This window comes from Thunnus albacares, chromosome 10 (assembly GCF_914725855.1).
Source record: "Thunnus albacares chromosome 10, fThuAlb1.1, whole genome shotgun sequence".
Taxonomy (NCBI): Eukaryota; Metazoa; Chordata; class Actinopteri; order Scombriformes; family Scombridae; genus Thunnus; species Thunnus albacares.
The window spans coordinates 13,790,091-13,808,653 of NC_058115.1; the positions used below are offsets into that span (position 1 = coordinate 13,790,091).

Here is an 18,563-nt window from a genome sequence, read left to right on the forward strand (position 1 = left end):
AGGACATGCAGAACATTTAGTAACTCCAAAACATTATATAGAATAGTTAGCTCAGCTGCAACATTAAAATAGTTGTTGCATGAGTGTTAACTTTTTAGAAGAAAGATAAGGCCTAATTTCATATTGTGATACTTATACATATTTGTCTGCTTTCTGTTGCTTATTTTACACACATTTTTGAATGCAATACTTTTGCATTTGACCAAGACTCTGTGCAAATACTGGAAATAAGACACCACCTACTAATGTTCTGGAAGTATAGTTTATTACCACATAAGCAGTACAGATATTTTACCTTATAATTTCTCTAAATATAGTTAAATATAGTTTGTTTTCTTTGTGGGTTTTGACAAAGGCACTCACCAATGCGTGTAACATGGGTTTGAACAGGGAACAGCCATTAGGTGGATTTTTGTGCAAAATCTTATATTCGTACATGTGTAACATACATGCACATACATTGAAGGACTCAATCTCTGGAGATTTAATCACACTCTCACATGCACTCAGGACAAAAATAAACACTTTCTTCATAGGATTGTCATTTGGCAGTATTAACCTTTGGACCTTAACACACATCCTGTTGTTCAGCAGGTCAGTCAAGTCATTTGGCAGTTTTGAACACAGGGAAAATAGAAATATACTACTACAGTAACACTACACAGTCAGCTGAGCCTCTCCAGGGCTTGAAGAACACTACTGTGAAATAAGCCTGTGTGGCCGCTGCTCTCCTGAGTAACCAGAACTCGTCTGTCGGGTCGAGGTCTGTGGACAAGGACGAACTCTCCTTGAAGCAGACTGAGTTCAGAGTCCGTCTGGGCTAAATGCGTTGTGGTCACTCTGTGTCTGAGAAGGAAAACAAGCAAAAGATAGTAAAGATCTCTGTGCAGTGAGTCACATCAATAGCAATTTTTCAAGCCTGCCGCCTCTGTCTGATAATTAATCACCACTCTCTGTTTTCAAGGGCAAATGCACAAATACAACACACCTGCTGGGGCTGAACTGAGCTGACACGGCTGAGAGCGACGGCTGGGATGATGATATTGGTTTTTGGGGGTTAGAATTCAGGTCTGTGATGGCTGTTTCAAGGCCTTTCCTGAGAATAGGAGCTTTTCCTTCTTTAAGAATGATTCCTGGTCCGTCTCTTCCCAGGGTGAGTGATGGAGCCCACACTTCTAGCGGAGGGGGGCCAGGCCGGCTGTTAGAGGGAACCTGACTTCCCGAGGACCAGGAGGAGGTCCGAAGTCTTGGAGGAGGGGAGTCTTCATCTGTTAGGAACCGCACTGACTTTGCAGGCTTGGGAAGTAAAATGTTTACAGTAAGGCACATGCAGAACTTTGAGTTTAATAGTGCAAACTAAAACAAATTAGTGCATAAATAGTGAATAACTTATGACAAATACAAGCTCAAAGCTCTTGCATGATACAAAAGTATTACTTTACCTTATCTGTATTGTTCTTGTGTGAGTCAGGTCTGACCAGAATTGAGTGAGGGCCATTAGAGGGCTGTCTAACATGGTGAAATGCTGCCTCATGAGAAGTGATGAAGTCCTTGTCCTTCAGGACTGAAGCAGCAGAGGGCGCTGCTGACTCAGTCATCCAGCGCAGTGGTCTGCCAGAGTTAGGAAGGATGCCACTGTTTTTCTTCCTCTGCAGGGCAGGTGAGTAGCCGGACGCCTGAACTTGTGCAAAGTTGGACGGGACATTCAAATTGGACGAATGAGAAAACGTGTTGGAGCCTGAAAAAAATACATTTAGAAAGTTAAAAGATGATCTTTGAAAACCTTCTGAAATCTCTAATTCAATCAAGATGTTAGATGATGAGCTGGTTGCTCACTCACCTCTATGTGGGTTAAAGATGCGCCTCACGGTGTCCCAACCTTGTGAACCCCCACAGAAGGACGATTTTCCAGCTCCAGTGGATGTCATTGCGTGCTGTGCTCCATTTGGCACAGATGGGACCTGTCCTGTTGAGTATATCGCTCCATCAGCGTTTACCCGATCAAGAGCAAGGACCACAGCAGGATTCTTGGCAGCTGTGGGTTTCTTTCCAGAGACTGTGTTATACTGTACGGACGCATTAGCTGCTTTGGTCTCCAGAAGTCTGGCCGATGTTCTGCAGTGAGGCAATGAGACACATTAATATAAAAAACTGAAGTACTTACATCACGTTATACTGTAGTTTAAGTTTATTTGCAGCTCGTTATATAGCTTTATATTTCCAATTCATGAATCATATAAATGTGTACATGATGACATGTCCTCCTGCCCACACTAAACTACTGAATCCTGAATCTAAACGTCATTTAGCCCCCACATTCTGCAGTCAGGGATCATAGCCTTTCACCTGAGCACAGGAGTGACGTAGTTGCTGGGCAGAATGCCTACTTTGCCCGTTCTAAGAGATAACCCACGCAGCCAGCCTTCTTTGAACTTTCCGTAGACTCCCACCATCTCTCCTTTCCTCAGCTCCAGCTCCTCTGGGCGTCGTGGTTTATAGGAGTACAGGACAGCACACCTGAGGAGTCACACAGAGGGTCACTACCACGCTTTCTACAACATATATCCAGATTAAGCTCAATTTTATGGATATTCGAGTGGTTGGTGTTTCTTTGTATATGGTTATGTTGCACCTTCATTTAATTAATATAAGGTTTAAAACAGTAACTCACACACTGATTGAAAGCTGCTGCGTGGAGGAGTTTTTGCTGTCTGCAGGGGCAGAGGACATCTGGGGGTTCACGAGAGCCATAGAGATGTTGGGTGGAGTCTCACTGGTCATCTTCTTCTCACTCTGTAATGAGTTGGATCCAAAATTATCATTATATTGAATTCAAAAAGAGGGATGAACATTATTCTTCCAAAAGATATTAGGGGGAAACACTAAAAGACAAACTACTGATCTCTTAGAACAAGTGTGTTGGGTACATTTTGGCAAACATCAGTTCCCAAAAGCTCGGATGGTTACACTTGAAGAATAGAGGCATACAAACACAACTCAGAGCAGTACACAATATATATAATAATAGAGCCCGTAAGTATCTCAAAGACCATCTTATGGGTACTTGTTCCTTTAGGTTCTGTGGTGCCAGGAATCAGAAAAATGACCTTTGCATAACTTTAAAAAGGGAGTCAAATTAAAGCTTAACTCAGACGTTTAAGCTCAAACTGCCAAATATGGTAAGCTAAACTAAATATTCCCTCACTAAGTATTTTAACGATGATGGTGGGGAGCGCTGTCTAAACACATCAGTCTATATTCAATTAGGTTGAGATATGTTGACTGCGAAGGACATAGCATATGATTCACATAATTTCATATTCATCAGATCATTCAGTGACATCTCTGTCCTCTTGCATCTGCATCTGCGGAGTTTCTCCACTCATTTATTCAGATTCTTCCTTCAATTTGTCACCCGTCTGACATGATTATTTGAAATGCTCAGCTCAATCTTTATCAATATAGACTGTTTATATTTTAAGCTATGTAACATACAGTACCAGTAAAATGTATATGTAATGGCATGACAGACGTCTTTTGCATTTTATTCAAGCTTCTCTTCAAAGCTGAGCGCTAAGAAACTCTGACAGGCCTCAAGTCATCAAGCAGTGAGTCAGGCCTGACGCAGCCAGCGTCTAGCAGGGAGTGACACTGAGGTGTGTCTCCAACTGTTAACAACACAGTATGAAGCTTAATACCTAATTATTTAATTACCAAGATGAAAAAGCCTTTTAGCAAGAGGTTTTTTATATACTTTTAATTTTCTCCTCTGACCAAACAAATCCCACACATGTGAGGTTTTCTTTTTGTTATCATTAGAGAGGGATGAAAATAACTTTCCCAGTGCCTATTATCTCCTCAGTGACGTCCGCAGATGCTTGCTGCTATTTACAGCACTACCACCCATCTACTGCTTAAAGCATTAATACTGGCCTGTAGGCAAAGGTTCTCTGTATATAGCATGTGCCTGGATCCTGATGTGCTGCAATGTATTCACACTGTACCTCACAGAAACACAAAGCAAGTCTTAATTAAGATGCAGCTATTGCTACAACCACATTCTCACTTGTCAAAAGCAGTGCTGTGAGGCAGAAGTAAAAAGAGATAAAGTTAGGATAGTATATCCTGAAGCCTTCCATCTTATATGAGCAGATGGATGTTCATCACTGTCATCTATAATGTCTTTGTCCATGCGTACGCTGAGCATAGAGCAAGGCTTTTATGACACAGCCTTGACCACTAAATAGTGAGAACTTCCTGTTGTAGCTTTCTCTACATCACCTCTACTGTAGAGAAAATAAAGGCAGCAAGAGGGAAATTTAATTTTCATCTTGTAACATCTTGAAAATGTTGTTTAATGCAACAAGAAAGAAGCCAAACGCCACTTTTTTCATGTATTAAATTATTTAGTTCTTTTTATTATTCTGTGTCCTTTTTCTATTCTTGGTTTGTGTTTTATCAGATACAAAGAGCCTGTCTGAGTTATGCTGCAGTCACGCTATGGCCAGGTGCAGTGACCCAGCAACGGCAGTGGCTATATTTACATGGAGAGTATACCTCTACTGGCCGAACAGCAAATAAAGTCTTATTCTGTTCAAACAGGGGACATCCTCTAGAATCCCTGCTGCCATAAATAAACCAATTAACAGAATATATACATGTATGTATGGAAATCAGAAGTGTTCAAAGTCAAAGACACAAATAAAATCTTATAGAATAAATAATTGTATGAATAGATATAGTTTAAATATATAATATAACTATGGGATTTGTAAAATATCCTGATACAGCTCATTATTATGCAATGGTATTTCAGCCTGTGTCTTTTCTCAATAACAAAAGAGTTAACTGCAGGTCATTTGTCATTTGTATGTAATTTATTCTCTGTAATTTAAAATATTTCTTTTCCCAAAGCCAATTTCAATGCCACAACAGAATTTTTTCCCTGTTACTGTTTTGTTTTATGATGGCACTTAATCACAAAGTCTTTGTCTGACAATTGAAAAAACAAGGCAGAGGCCAGTTGTGATGAGATTGGCTGTTCAGTCTGAATGAGCAAAAATGACCTACAATACACTACTGTGTACTGTGTCCTTTCTAATCATATTAAATACAAATTTATCTGTGCATAGAAACATGTATCCAAAGTGTTTTAACTGTATACAGAACTCAGAAAGATCAGCAAAAAACAAAAACATCTCCGATTATCAGAATGCCATGTGATATTTTAAGTAATTTTATCAGAAAGAATAAGCCTGCAAAACGTCTTGCTGTAAAATGAAGGAAAAATCTCCAAATTCCAGCAAAAAAGATTATGTAAAAATCTATTTGTGAAGCTCAACACTTACGTATGTGTATGTAAAAATGTGATACACATATACATGTAAGTAACTAAACAAAGTGGGTTTTCGGACACACAGGATGACCAATACTTTTAGCTGTGAGATGAACACAAAGTGAAAATGTGTCAGAATCAATTACTGATTAAAAGGTCCTGCACAAGCACTTTCAATTACTCTGACTAATTAGGGCTTTAGTCAGGCTGAAGTTGGATGAAGCTATGCAGGAAATTATGTCACCAAACTCTGTGAACTAATAACATGAGCTTGAATTATATTAATCACATTTTGTACTATGAAAGTTTATTCTATTAATAGAATGAATGTCGTGTGGTTGAGGGCAACTTTTATGAGCCCAGAGAGGCTCAATACATTCAATCAGTTCAGTCAATATTATTTTAATGCACAAAAACCTTTGGTAACAAGAAAGATGTGACGGATATTTTGACTATTAATTGGTGTTTTGGATTTCTTTATTTCAAGATGTGAGTTTGAGGCAGACAGGGTTCCTCACAAAGAATCTTTTTGTAACAATGATAGCTGGTATCTTGATGCAGCAGAGATGTATGATACGGTATTTAACTTTTTGTCTCTTTTCCATCCTGATTTATGTTCTTACATAATCATGCCAATATTCACACTAATTGTTTCATCTACAGTTGGTGGGAAGCTGCATCTCCTTGTGAAACAGCGGAGCCAGAGGTGAGAGGTGATGGGGCGCAACACTAAGAATAGCACACATGCTGGTTTGGTCAGTAGGGAGCTCAGCTTCAGCTTTAGGGACGGAGCCCTCCTCTCCTTTAAAAAGGGAAGTGCATGACTTGTCTGCTATTACTGGTCCACTGATGTGAGAGTGAGTGTTACCTGCTTAGTGAAGAGGAAGGAGTGAAGGCAGGGGAGAGAGAGAGGGGTCTGTTATGTAACAAACCACCAGTGACTCATCATCATCAGCATGAGAGAGATAAGCAGACACACTGAGGGACTCTCCAAGCCTCCCACACTCTTATTTTTCCTCCTCTTCCTACTTCTTGTGTTTTGCCTTTTTGCAGCTTGGGAAATTTTGTTTTCTGTTTCTTTTGCCAGCTCTACACCATTCTTTCTTTTCCTTCAGTATTTCCTCCTTCTTTTCTATCTCTCCCATTTCCTCATTTTTTATTTCAAGTTTCAAGTCTCTTCCACCTCCCTTCCTCTACTGGTTTTTCTCCAACCTGCATGAGGTCTTGCATTTTATGCTCTGACATGTATAATTGCAGGGCAGAGCCGAGAAATTTCAACTGACTCAAAGGAAATCATTATCTCAGGGGGCAAGGCACTTGGCAGCAGGTTATATTCTTAAACCTTGCAGAGACTTTTATGTCGGCACTTCACTCAAGCACTAGTTGGCACTACAGTATCCTCATTATTTTGCCATTATTTCTAATGTACATGAATGGACTTACATAATATTGTTGACATGACATGTATACATTAAAAGCTTTAAGGTGAGGTAATCAGACTAAATAAGTACATATTTTATTATTCTTTGGGTTTTTCACAGCATGGTTTGTTATTGTGTTTCTGTTATGCTGCACGGTCATATAAACATATTTTGAAAAATGAAATGCAGTGTATATGTGAACCCTCAGCCACATCACTACTCTGTCTACCACATGCAAACACTTGCCTGAAGAGTTTCACAATGTCTGATTTAGAAATTGTCTTATTGAGGTCTTAATCTTCCATCCATCATCCTGTCATGCGATACAGTCTGTATAAAATATGCAGGGCGTATCATGTTGGTCATATGAAAAGAGTCGGTGAGAAGACAGTCTTCATAGTTTGAGACCCAAACGTCACTAAATTATGAGTTTATTTAATTCATAGGCGCCAGAAACAGCTTCATGCAAGAATGAAAAACAGCCAAAATGGCAAAAGATACTTATATTTGTAGTCAGTTTTAAGAGTCTTTGAGACTTGAGTGTTCACCTAATAATTTAGTAATTTAGAAGACATTACCTGAAAGTTAACAGAAGTACTTTAATTGGGCCTCTAGTTCAAGTCAAAGGAGCATTTTTGTTTTTTCTAAAGCTCTACTGTTCTGCCAAACTTCTCTCAAGTTCTTTATTTTCTTTAGCTGGAGAAAGAAAAAGGACACAAACACTGTTAGACTGTTATTCACTTCTGACGGGAAACCCTGGCTTATGTCCCAGGACTGTTGATTAAAGACCTTTGAACGTTTCGGTCCACTCACCTCCAGTCCTTTCATTCCTTTAATCCTGCATATTTCATATCCAACCTTTTAACCACATCTGTGTTGTCTTAATGAGAGACACTTAATCATGTAGCAGCCAATACAAGGGCGATGCCTCTCTCACATTCATTCCTTAAGCTTTGTGTCATGGTTCCCTCCCTGTGCCTCTGAGGACAACTTGATCCCTCAAAAAAAACACCTATTATCTCACAGAAAAGTTTCATGCCTTTTGCCAACCACATGTTTACAGCAACTCACTGCAAACTACACAAAGTCAAACATAGTTTAGCTCACAAATTGTGAAAGAGGAAACTGAAAGAGATAAAAATATGAAACTATCACATCAAAGTGACATGCATAAAGGCAAATATTTTGGCACATGACTCACCTGTAACAGGTGTCTGTGTGTGTTGTCAGAGTGGCGTCTAATGCGCTGATAGTTCACTCTGGAGGGGTGAGCGTGTCCCCGGGCGGCAGAGGGCAAAGAGAGCCGGTGTGTGTGACCCTGACGGTTGGAGCTGTTGAAACTGCTGATTTTGGTCGACTCTCTTTTGACCGTCTGATGAAAGTTGATGCTGCTGGCTCCGGGCTGTTTCCTCTGGTTGGAGAGAGGCAAAGCATTGATGATGGGTGTCTTTGCTGGAACTTGAGGGACTCTGTAATGGGTGGTCCTGTTGGATGCGTCAGTGGCCTTGTCTTTGCCCCCGCTCCCGGTCCGATGGTGAAATTCTGCTGAGTCACCCCCCCTCCGACTCTTTCCCTCTAGCAGTTTGACAGTCACTGAGTTTGGCTGGAAGAGATGAATGCATGAAGAGAAACCACAGTGAAAACCAGGACAAATCCTTACAAAGAGAACAGTCAATCTTCAATCGAGAAAATCCTCTCCAACTCGCTCCTACCTGCTACTAGCGCCTGTCAACCTCTGCTCCTGCTGATCAGTGAAACGGCTGTCTAAATACATCCACTTATGACTACTCCACTCACCCCTACAACTTGTTGGACAGGCAGGTAGGCAGGCAGACAGACAGGAGGATAAGTACCAGCCAATAAGCCAGGAAGTGTTGACTGGCGCTGAGAGAGGAGCAGGAGGCAACATGAAATATAGAGCTGCACAGACAGGCAGGCAGGCACACAGACAGGAATGGCAGGGTTAATGCTTTCACTCCCCACAGTGATGTGCTGTTATGCCACCCAAGCAGAGAAAGCATTACTGTGTCTTCACGCCTGGCTGCACGACACTCGAGGAGAGGCAGGCTCAGGAAGGAGAGGGGAGAGGAGAAAAGAGGAGGATGAAAGAGTAAGAGCACAGAGGTAGAAAAGGGATGGAGAGCACTGCCGAGGCGGGGCTTTAGGAGAAGACATGGATGAGCAGTAGAGGAAAGGAGGAGTAAGAGGAAGAGAGAACTAATAAGGGGAGGGGAAGAGTTAGAGAAAATTAGGAAAACAGATGACAAGTGAGGAAAGTAAACAAGAGGAACTGAATGAGGCACTACGTTAACCCCAATGTATGAACGAATACAATTTTCCCTGGCATGCATGAAGTTAATTCCTGGAGGCAGAAAGTACAGAGGAAAACAAATGACAGTCAGCTAGCTAAGCAAGCTCTGCAAACCTGAGTAAGCCACATAGTCACACACTAATAAGAAGCTGCAGACACAGCAGGGCTTCAGAGATTAGCTCTCTGCCTCAGCACTTTGCGGCGCAGGAGTGACATTTACGGATGAATCAAAGATTTGAATGGAAATCAAGGTAGCACCCCGGCAGTGACCCAGAATTAATGACATCCAGCGACGACATCTATGGTTCAATTCATTACAAGAGCTAAACTATCAGAGCAAAGTGGCCAAACGGCAGGTGTCAACCCTCATCACACTGAAAAGGCCATAACCCACATTCAAATAAAGAAAGAAAGAAAGAAAGAAAGAAAGAACTAACCTCAGTAAACTGCAAAGGGCAAATTCCAACTTTGTCCCCTAGCTTGGCTTCAATCCAGTGTTCATCCACCCGTCTGATGACAGTAAGGATGTCTCCCTGTAGATAAAAATAAGTAACACACACAGAGAGAAGTGAACTTAAGAGTGGCAAAAGTGACAACAAGGTGAAAGGCAGAGAGACTGCTGTAAAGAAGAAAAAAAAAACAAGTTGCCAGGTGCTTATAACAGAGTGTGCTCGCCCTGGAGACTGAGCACTGAGCTCTGAAACTCTCCAAGCCCAGCGTTTCTCCCACAGCATGTGACATGAACGCCCTTTGTGTCTGCAGGCCCAGTCCTTTCTGCGGCCAGCCTCGCTCTAAAAACCATTTGACCATCTGCATTTGTATTTTCAAAAAAGGCAAGCTCAAGTGTGCATTAATGGAGAGCACACTACTAAGTAGGCCTACTGAGGCCCTTATATAACTCTCTCAGAAATCCTTCAGGGTAAGTAACAACCTCTGCAGCAGAGGTCTGTGCCTCCAGTTGTACAAGTCTCAATTTTTAGGCTTTCAAAACAGTGAAAAGAACAAAAAGCAATGACCACTGACCATTATGTATTAGTACAATTGGGGACTTCCTGTGCTATACATGATACATAGATGCACTACCAGCTCAAATAAACCACACCAGAGGATGCAGACAGTGAATCAGGGAGTCAATTAAGCTAAGCAACTGAACTGACAAGGACATTGTGATAGTTGTATCACCAAAGGCAGCAAACAAGTTTTTTTTTTTTCATAACTGATGGATCTATATTTTGTTTATTCCAATTGATAAATACATTGTTTGGTCCATAAAATGCAGATGCAGATAAACTGACAAATGAGTATTTAAAGTTCAAAAGTAATCATTTAGTGATATTAACCAGAGAAATCAAGCAAATTAAAAAACAGTTAAATGTTTGCAGTTTCTTCCCGATAAATGATCCTTAAGTGGGTTTCCCTGTGTGTGTTTTTATATTGACTTGTGTTTTTCTTATGTCTTGTCTTCATGCCTTTCTATGCCTTATGAGATGTTGGATTGCCTTGTCGTTGAAAAGTGCAATACAAATACACTTGCTATAACCTCTGCCAGGAAGTTGTTTAGCAGAGGTGCTAAGCACCCACATCCAGACACATCTTGTTTTCTGATCAGTTTGGTTAGTAGATGACAGTCTATGTCACACTCATTAAGTGCAATATAATAAAGGCGAAACAGCACAATTGTTCTTTTCCCTTTAAAAGTAATGTTTTAGTTCATAAAAGTGTGTTAATCTTCTGCATGTGTGCTTGTTATGTATTAATTACAGTGCAGATTTTGTGATGATGATGTTGGAGGAGGTTATATTCATTTCTATTTCCATCTCTGCTATTCAACACGGCAGGAAACCCTGCTAGTATTTTAAAAGATAAGATGTGCACATACAAGTGAGTGAACTCTATGCAAATGAGCATTATACTGCCATGTTAAGTAAGTAGTTTGAGAGTCAAACCTTCAGGAAGCTGAGACAATATTTACTGTCTTCTAGATTCATTTCTTCAGGATTAAAGTCGTACAGCGCTCTGCAGAGAGCCGGTGGTTGGGACTGCTGGAGGGGCTGCAGCTGAGGCATCTGGCTGACGGCCTGCGGCGTGCTGGCAGTGACAGACGCGCCGCTACTGTCACCGGCGTTTCCGTGATGCCAGCCTTCATCCACTTTGTATTTCGGCGTGATACTATTACAGGGCGTGAGCACCGGTGAATCTCCTTGTTGGTAACGTGTTGAAGCTCGGACAGCAACCTGAGGAACAGAAGAAAGTCAAATATATAGAATGTGGAAATATGGTGTCCGTTGTTTAACATGATTCACTGCATTTCTCAAGATTGTGAAATCAAACTCTTTTATAGGTTTTGGGTTGCAAAAGCTCTTGAGGCTGAGCTCTCTTTTAAAGGTGATAAATTGCCAACATAACTGCAATTTCAGACGGTGAACGCCCAACATGAAGCTATTTATTCTGTCCTCATCTTTAACTATGACAAGTTGTGACCAGATAGATAGATAGTTGACTTAATTAATCCCTGGAGGGAAATTAAATTGTTGTAGCAAGCAGATACATTAAATTACAGATGACAACAAGTACATGAACACAGCAGCTATGATGAATAAGCAGAAAGACTAAAGAATGGATAAGTGGGGATAAAGAATGATAGTCTGGTTATAAATAAGATATGAGATGAGGGCATAAAGTGCTGCAGATTAATAACATCCAGATACAGTCAAATATTCCAGTGTGAAATGAGCAAAGTGATTAGAATAATAACAATAAATAAAAGGTAAGTCCCTGTCCAGATATATTCAAATGTTCTGGTAATCCTGATATGCAAAAAGCAGAGTGTTATAAGCAAACAATAAAGGTAAGTTTAGTCTACGAGCAGTTCAATGTCAGCAGGCCTGGCAAAGGCAGATGAAATGTTGAGTCTGAATGACCTCCTGTATCGCTCCTTTTACACACCGGGGACAAGGAATGTAGTACAAAATATTGTTAATGAAAAAGAGAGACAAGAAAGATAACACACAGACTAAAACATCTGTCTGGTCCAAACACACATTTCGGGCTTTCAATCAGGATGTATCACTCTCAGTGATTCTCCTTCGGTTCACCGCAACCTGGTTTTCAGTACAAGAGTGTAGGCAGACTGAGAAAAACTCTTATGTTTTTAACACATTTTGTATCCAAAAGACACAGATGTATAATATTCTTATCTAGATATGCAGATGTGTTTCATATGACACATTCTTTTTCCTTTTAAGGATGATGTTATCAAGTGTTTCACGGTTTTCAGTTACACTTTTTCAGTAAGGTTAAGAGACAGGAAACCGCCAAGAGACAAACGTGATAAGGAATATTTTATAACTTGTGTGAATCTTCACAAAACTAATGTCCTTCAAAAAAAGAGAAGAGCATTGCATTACTTTCTAGATTTCTACAAATATACAAGTTAAATGGAAATATCTTTCTTGAAGAATTATCTATAATACAGTGTTAATAACACAGTGTGAAATATCATCGAACTGTTTACAATCCATAAATGTGATTGATGTCATTGAAGATTGGGACGATCACAACTCTCAGGGAAAAAATAAAAAGTAAAATAAAAATAATACCTACTCCATCTCATACTCAGAAAAAAAAAAAAAAAAAAAAAGAGTCATTTCTGGGACAATTTTCTGAGCAGTAACTAAGTGATGTTGTCTTCCACAGAGTCAGTCAGGGGACCCAATTTGTGCTGTTTATTAAAGCTGAAGAAGAATAATACTGCTGAGAAATGATTCCTGAGAAGAGAAGTTGGATTTGAAGAAAACTTTTGAGGAATTCAAATCAACTGGCAAATAATTACAAAAAGCAAGAAACTGTCTACAGTTTTCCCTCATCAGGTCCAGCTTGCATTTAATCTCTACAGTATGTTGATGTTATTCTAAGATGAGCCCACTAAAATGGGACTTTTGTGATACGCGGAATGAGTGAAAGGATACTGCTGGAATAAGTTATCTAACACAGCTCTGAGCTGCAGGTTGTCTGAAGCGTCTAAAACGGTAGGATGATCACAAACTCTCCCTCATGAACTCAGCTGAGCTTTTCAAACTCTGGCTGAACTCAAGTGAAGGATTACAAGTAAACTCTTGAACGCCCTGAACAGTTTATACTGAACATAGTACTATTGAGAGGGAAGGTCTCTGTGTTTCTAATTGTTTCAGAGAATAAAACATCAGCATCTAATAAACACTGTGTAATGATTTACACACTGTGAAGTACATTTATGATCCGCAGATCTCTGCTGGGTTTAAATTAGGTGACAGCGTGAGGTGTGTTGTACAGACCTGCTCTATATAGATAAATTATTTTTAAACATTCATAGCTTTCTATTTTGTTATTTTCTTTTAAATTGCATTTTTTATTACATTTAACTAAAAATTCTGCAAATAAAATGAGAATGAATGACAATTTAAACCATTTTTTTCTCTTTTAACTATAAATTTAAAATAGAGTTTTCAGGGTTTAAATCAAATTCTCGTCTTATAACATTTTTGTTAAATTTTTCTGGTGTTTTAAAGCCTTTATTACAGTGAAAAGATGACAGGAAATGAGGGAGAAGATATGCAGCAAAAGCCTTTGTCCAGGCTGCTTTGTCTTGGTCGTGTTTTGATCCTGTCCTTCATTAGATAACTTTTGGTCTTTAATCTTTCTCTGTTTTATGTAAGAAACTAATTTCTCCCAACCATTAACTTCTGTATCTGGAATACTACCATCAGATGTCAATTTATATGACCCAATCTTATTGATAAGTTCGAGATCTTTCTGCATTCTGCATCTTCTGCATTACTTTCAATGAATTCTTCTTAATCCTAAAGCTATTACTCAATACAGTAGGTGTTTAAAGTTATAATAGACCTCTCCGCAGGACTCAGGAGGGTTGGGGTCTCCCATGTTCTCTGTGATACAAGAAGCAAATCATTGTTAGACTGAAATGCAGCTGTAAAATAACGAAACACAATTCGCACAGGTTTATGGAAATCTCATTGCAATAGAGACTTGGGAAAATACTGACTCATACTTTACCAGAAGAAATATTTTGATAGTTCAGATTACTTTCCAGCTCTTTATGTGTCATGTAATCTTATACAGCTGTTCATGGTTAAAAGGTGAAGAATCCCACTCAGCAATGAATAAGTAATTCATAGATCAGAAATGAGGCATACAGCCCGATTTCAGAGTGTGGAGGAATACATTAAAGAGACATCATAGTGGTGGGCAATATGACGATATATACTGTGAGGCAACATAAATTTGCCATACAGTTTATACAGAGTAGCTCTCCCTTTAACATGTGTGGGTGTATCAGGTCATTGTGAGCCATGTTACAAATCCATGAGCGGCACTGCTTTATGGAAATACTAGAATTTTATATAATTGTTTACACCAATGTGATGAAGTACTAGGATTTTTCAGTATTTATGATAGATTAGCCAAAAATAGATGTTTATGTGTGGTTATTTAATACATAAACAGGTTTCCAGTTCATTTTCATAGAAAATTTACTTCATCATGATATATATCAATATTATGATATACACATGCATATGCTGTGACAGAGGATTTGATCCATATCATGCAGATCATGTTTAAAATCCAATAATGATGTTGATGTGAAAGAACGAATGTATTAAAAATGTTTTTTAAAAACTGTTAAGCTTTAGAAAATGGTCAGCATTGATGTAAAGTGTTTGTAGGAGATGGGCTAACCTAAGCTTACCCAACACTGTGACCACACTTTGGGTTGCATGCACATCCTGATTTTGCCAAGTGGTTGTTGTCCTGAGACCAACATTTTGTATGATAGCCCTGGGACAACATCTGCCTCAGCCAGTCAACGTCAGAGAGCCCTGCTGCTGATGCCTGCAAAACATTTTTTTTTTAAAAAGGAGGTAAAAACAGCTGTGCAAAGATGTGCACATAACGAAGTGAGACTGACATGAAAGTTCTAAAATGTACTTGTTAGTTTATACTAGTCTGCTACTACAGTCTTATTATTAAGAGGATATTAAATCATTTCTTTTTAGATTAGCATTTTGCCACCATGGAAGTAAGCTAACATTAGCTTACAAAGGTGAGCTAACACTTAGCCAAGTTGCCACCAGCCAAAACTAACAAACATTGCTGTCTTTCTGGTTCAAACTGAAACAATATGAAAGTAATATTTAGATGTTGATATTTTTATTGTGTGCACAGCTAAAAAAAAAGCTAGCTAGCTTGCTCATGTTTGCTAGACAGCTAAGTTTTACCTTTTTTTTTTAACTAGGCACACTAAATATTACTGTACTTTCAGATTGTTTCATTATGAGCCAGAAAGACAGTAATGCTCATCAGTTTTCGCTAGTAGCAACCTGGCTAACTGTTAGCTCACCTATGCAAGCTAATGTTACCTTACAGCCATGGTGAAAAAATGCGAATGTAAAAAGCAAATATGTATTTAAATATCATAATAATAATAATAATAAACTAACTAAATAAAATTTAGTTTTAAATAAAATTTTAGAACTTTCATGTTGGACATAGCACTGTTTTTAAAATTTGCAGGCATTGGCAGCAGGGCTCTCTGTGATGACATCACAAATGTTGATTGTCTCAGGGCTATCATACAAAATGTTGGTCTCAGGACCAAAGTACATCCAGCTGCAGCCACAGCTTGAACATGAAGGAAGCTGAACTTCCAAATATGGTTCATGGGCTGGAAGGATCACAGCAGAGCCATCTATGTGGCTCTGGGTCACAGAAGAGAGCGCGCCAAAAACATGATGTTGTTTATCTCAGCTGCTTGGCCGGTGTTGACACAGGAAAAGAAAAGATGGCACACGGAGCTCAGAAGAGAATGACAAACTTCAACAAAATATGGTTAATGAACCTTATAGTTTACATTCACGGAGTGCATGAAGATTCCAGTAAAGGTTTTGTAATGGATCCCTAGTGGTGCTGACTCACCAAAAATAACATTAATGTGAATGATTTAGTGCATTAGTGAGCCCCCCTTATGTGGTGTTAAAAAGTAGACAGTTATTAATTATAATGATTGTGAAGGGTTGTTCAGTCCATGCCAATAACATATCAAACTACAAAGGCTAATGTAAGATTCTGAAATCAGACTAAAAATCATGTTGTCAAGTTATAGTAAATGCACATGTTTGAAACTAATGATCCCATGATATGAATTTTGAAAAAGTTATTCAATTATTCACATTGTAAAATGTATGAAAACTACATTTTGATGTTCATAAATATCAACATGTATAATATGTTTTTAGCAGTTAAACTAACACAATTCATAGATTCTCCTCATTATTTCTGCTTAATAGTTGCAAAAATACCTATATTGATACTTATTTTTTCAAATCATTTCATTTTCCTAAGCCACCTTTTGTTTGCATTCATTCATTGATTAGACTACATTATTTGCGTTGAAAGTCATATATTGCTGTGGCTCAAACACCTAGACTAGGTTATCCTCATTTCTTTGCTTAATAGTTGTTAAGATTGCTACTTTTAATTATTTATTTTTGATCTGCTTTGGTCTATTGTCTTCCTCAGCCACTGACGCGTTGTGTATAAGTGGGCATGTTTTGGAGGAGGCATGGTTTGTAGGGTCTGCAAGGCCCTTCTCCTCCTCCACTTGGCAAAATCAGGGCATGCAAGTTGCAATACAGTGTTCAATTTTGTTGCAGTGTGACAGTTACAGTAATACAGTTACGACCATCAAAAGGCGGTGCATGTGTTGTAGTGTATAGATATGCACAGAATAAGGCCGGGGTCGAGCACTGACCTCATTGTGCCCTTGCTGCCCTCTCTGTTGGCTCTCCTGCTGCTGCTGACCCTCCCTGACTGTCATGACGCCCCTGGCCACTGCGTCGTGGGCTGTCTGCCTGCCGGGCCCCTTAAACCCCTGGAGCCCTTCCAGGAGCCGCACTAGCAGGATGTTTGCAGGGAGTTCCTCCACTGTCCTGGCTGGGACAGGGGCGAGACACTCTGGGCAGAGCAGCTGGGAGTTGGCTGCCTCCTGCTCCTGCAGACAGGACATACAGAAAGTGTGCTGGCAGGGCAGGACCTTGGCGGACACATCCAGCTGCTCCAAACACAGAGGACATTTCAGCAAGGCCAATAGAGCCAGCTCCTCCATTTTAAAACGGCCACCTCTCTTTGTGACTAGGGTTTCTGGTACATCAGGAACGCTGTAATCCACCATACTGGAAGAGAAACGAATGAAAAGCTAGTACAATGACAGGAACTTCACAATAACAGACCTACAGCATTACTGTCCAAAGTCCTCTACGGTATCTAAAGCAATAAGTTCACTAACAATATAACTTCAATCTCTGATTCAGACAGTCTGATAATGTGTAATTGTAAGATAAGGAAAAACTTTGGAGTAAACATTACACACTGCTTGCGTGGGTGTTGCTACGTGCTCACAGGTGTCGTGTCGGCTCACCTGGCTGCACAGGTAAGACCGCAACAGGAAAAATCCTCAGAAGACGAAATACTCCGACATCTGTTTGAACAACACGGACTAAAAACGACTTACACATGTGTCCGCTGACTGCCGGCGTAATATTCCCAAAAGTCCGATTAAGGAATGCGTAACTCCTTCTTCCCCGCTGTCGCCATGACGCAGTGCGTTGAGCACGGGACGGTGCAGCAGCGCGTGAGCTTTCACTACCGCTGACAGGCTCGTGCCGAAATGTTATCAGGACAAGAAACCTACCTGTGGAAATGATAGTCATAAAACACAGTGGTAACAAGCTCTCTATTACAACAAGGCTAACTCATCAAGAACTGTATCGGATTTCAGTGTCGCGTCTGACTGAGTTTAACCCTTAATCAGCCCTTAATATGAATATATCATTTAATTTGACGACAGGAAAATGAAGCAATGAGATCGAAATAGTACACGTATATAAAATAATTATGGAAATATCATATATTCAAATACAAAACTTTAAGTAATTCCTCAACTAGTTCTTAGTCATGAATTAATTCAAAAATAAGTTTTGGGTGACTATTTCAATTAAATAAAGATCTAAATGATTAAATTCTGCCTTCTGATTCAGCCTCATAATAGTTTAGACCATTTATCACTTTATTTACATGTTCACTTCTCTGAGTGGCCCCATTTCTATTCATTTAAAAAAAAAGGGGGGGGGAAATAAAGCAGAGCAGTGTTTACAGCACTGTCATGTGACATGGTCTCCCTCTGCTGGTGCATTCACTGACCCTGCAGCTCTGCAGCCTCTTTTCATCACCTGCAAGTGCCAGAACAGCCCACGTCAGTCCTGCTGGACACACCTGAGTAAAAGAAAATCAAATAATCCTAAACTCATCCTCCATATTTGTGAGAATATTAGCCTTTGCTGGACATTCAAAGCAGTAACAGCAGATGATCATGATGATCATAATCACTAGTGTCATCCATTTGTTTGTGATTATTTGGATTTAATTTGCAAAGTCCAAACCC

The 18,563-nt window shown here is 39.6% G+C and overlaps 1 protein-coding gene across 5 annotated transcripts; it reads right to left on the reverse strand.

Annotated features, from left to right (window-relative positions):
• Positions 1-243: 243 nt before the first annotated feature.
• Positions 244-17,917, reverse strand: sh3rf2 (SH3 domain containing ring finger 2). Of its 5 annotated transcripts, none has more exons than XM_044363051.1 (12): positions 17,634-17,917; positions 16,875-17,295; positions 11,014-11,301; positions 9,505-9,600; positions 8,554-8,676; positions 7,958-8,359; positions 2,672-2,793; positions 2,347-2,517; positions 1,841-2,115; positions 1,443-1,738; positions 989-1,296; positions 244-846 (listed from the first exon to the last, which is right to left on the reverse strand). In XM_044363051.1, exons 2-12 carry the CDS (start codon positions 17,292-17,294, stop codon positions 666-668), a joined length of 2,682 nt encoding a protein of 893 aa, XP_044218986.1. In that variant the 5' UTR covers position 17,295; positions 17,634-17,917; the 3' UTR covers positions 244-665. The 5 variants fall into 5 exon arrangements, with proteins under 5 accessions (XP_044218986.1, XP_044218987.1, XP_044218984.1 ...); XM_044363052.1 differs by having other exon boundaries at positions 8,554-8,640; positions 17,541-17,917; XM_044363049.1 differs by having other exon boundaries at positions 17,541-17,917.
• Positions 17,918-18,563: the final 646 nt, after the last annotated feature.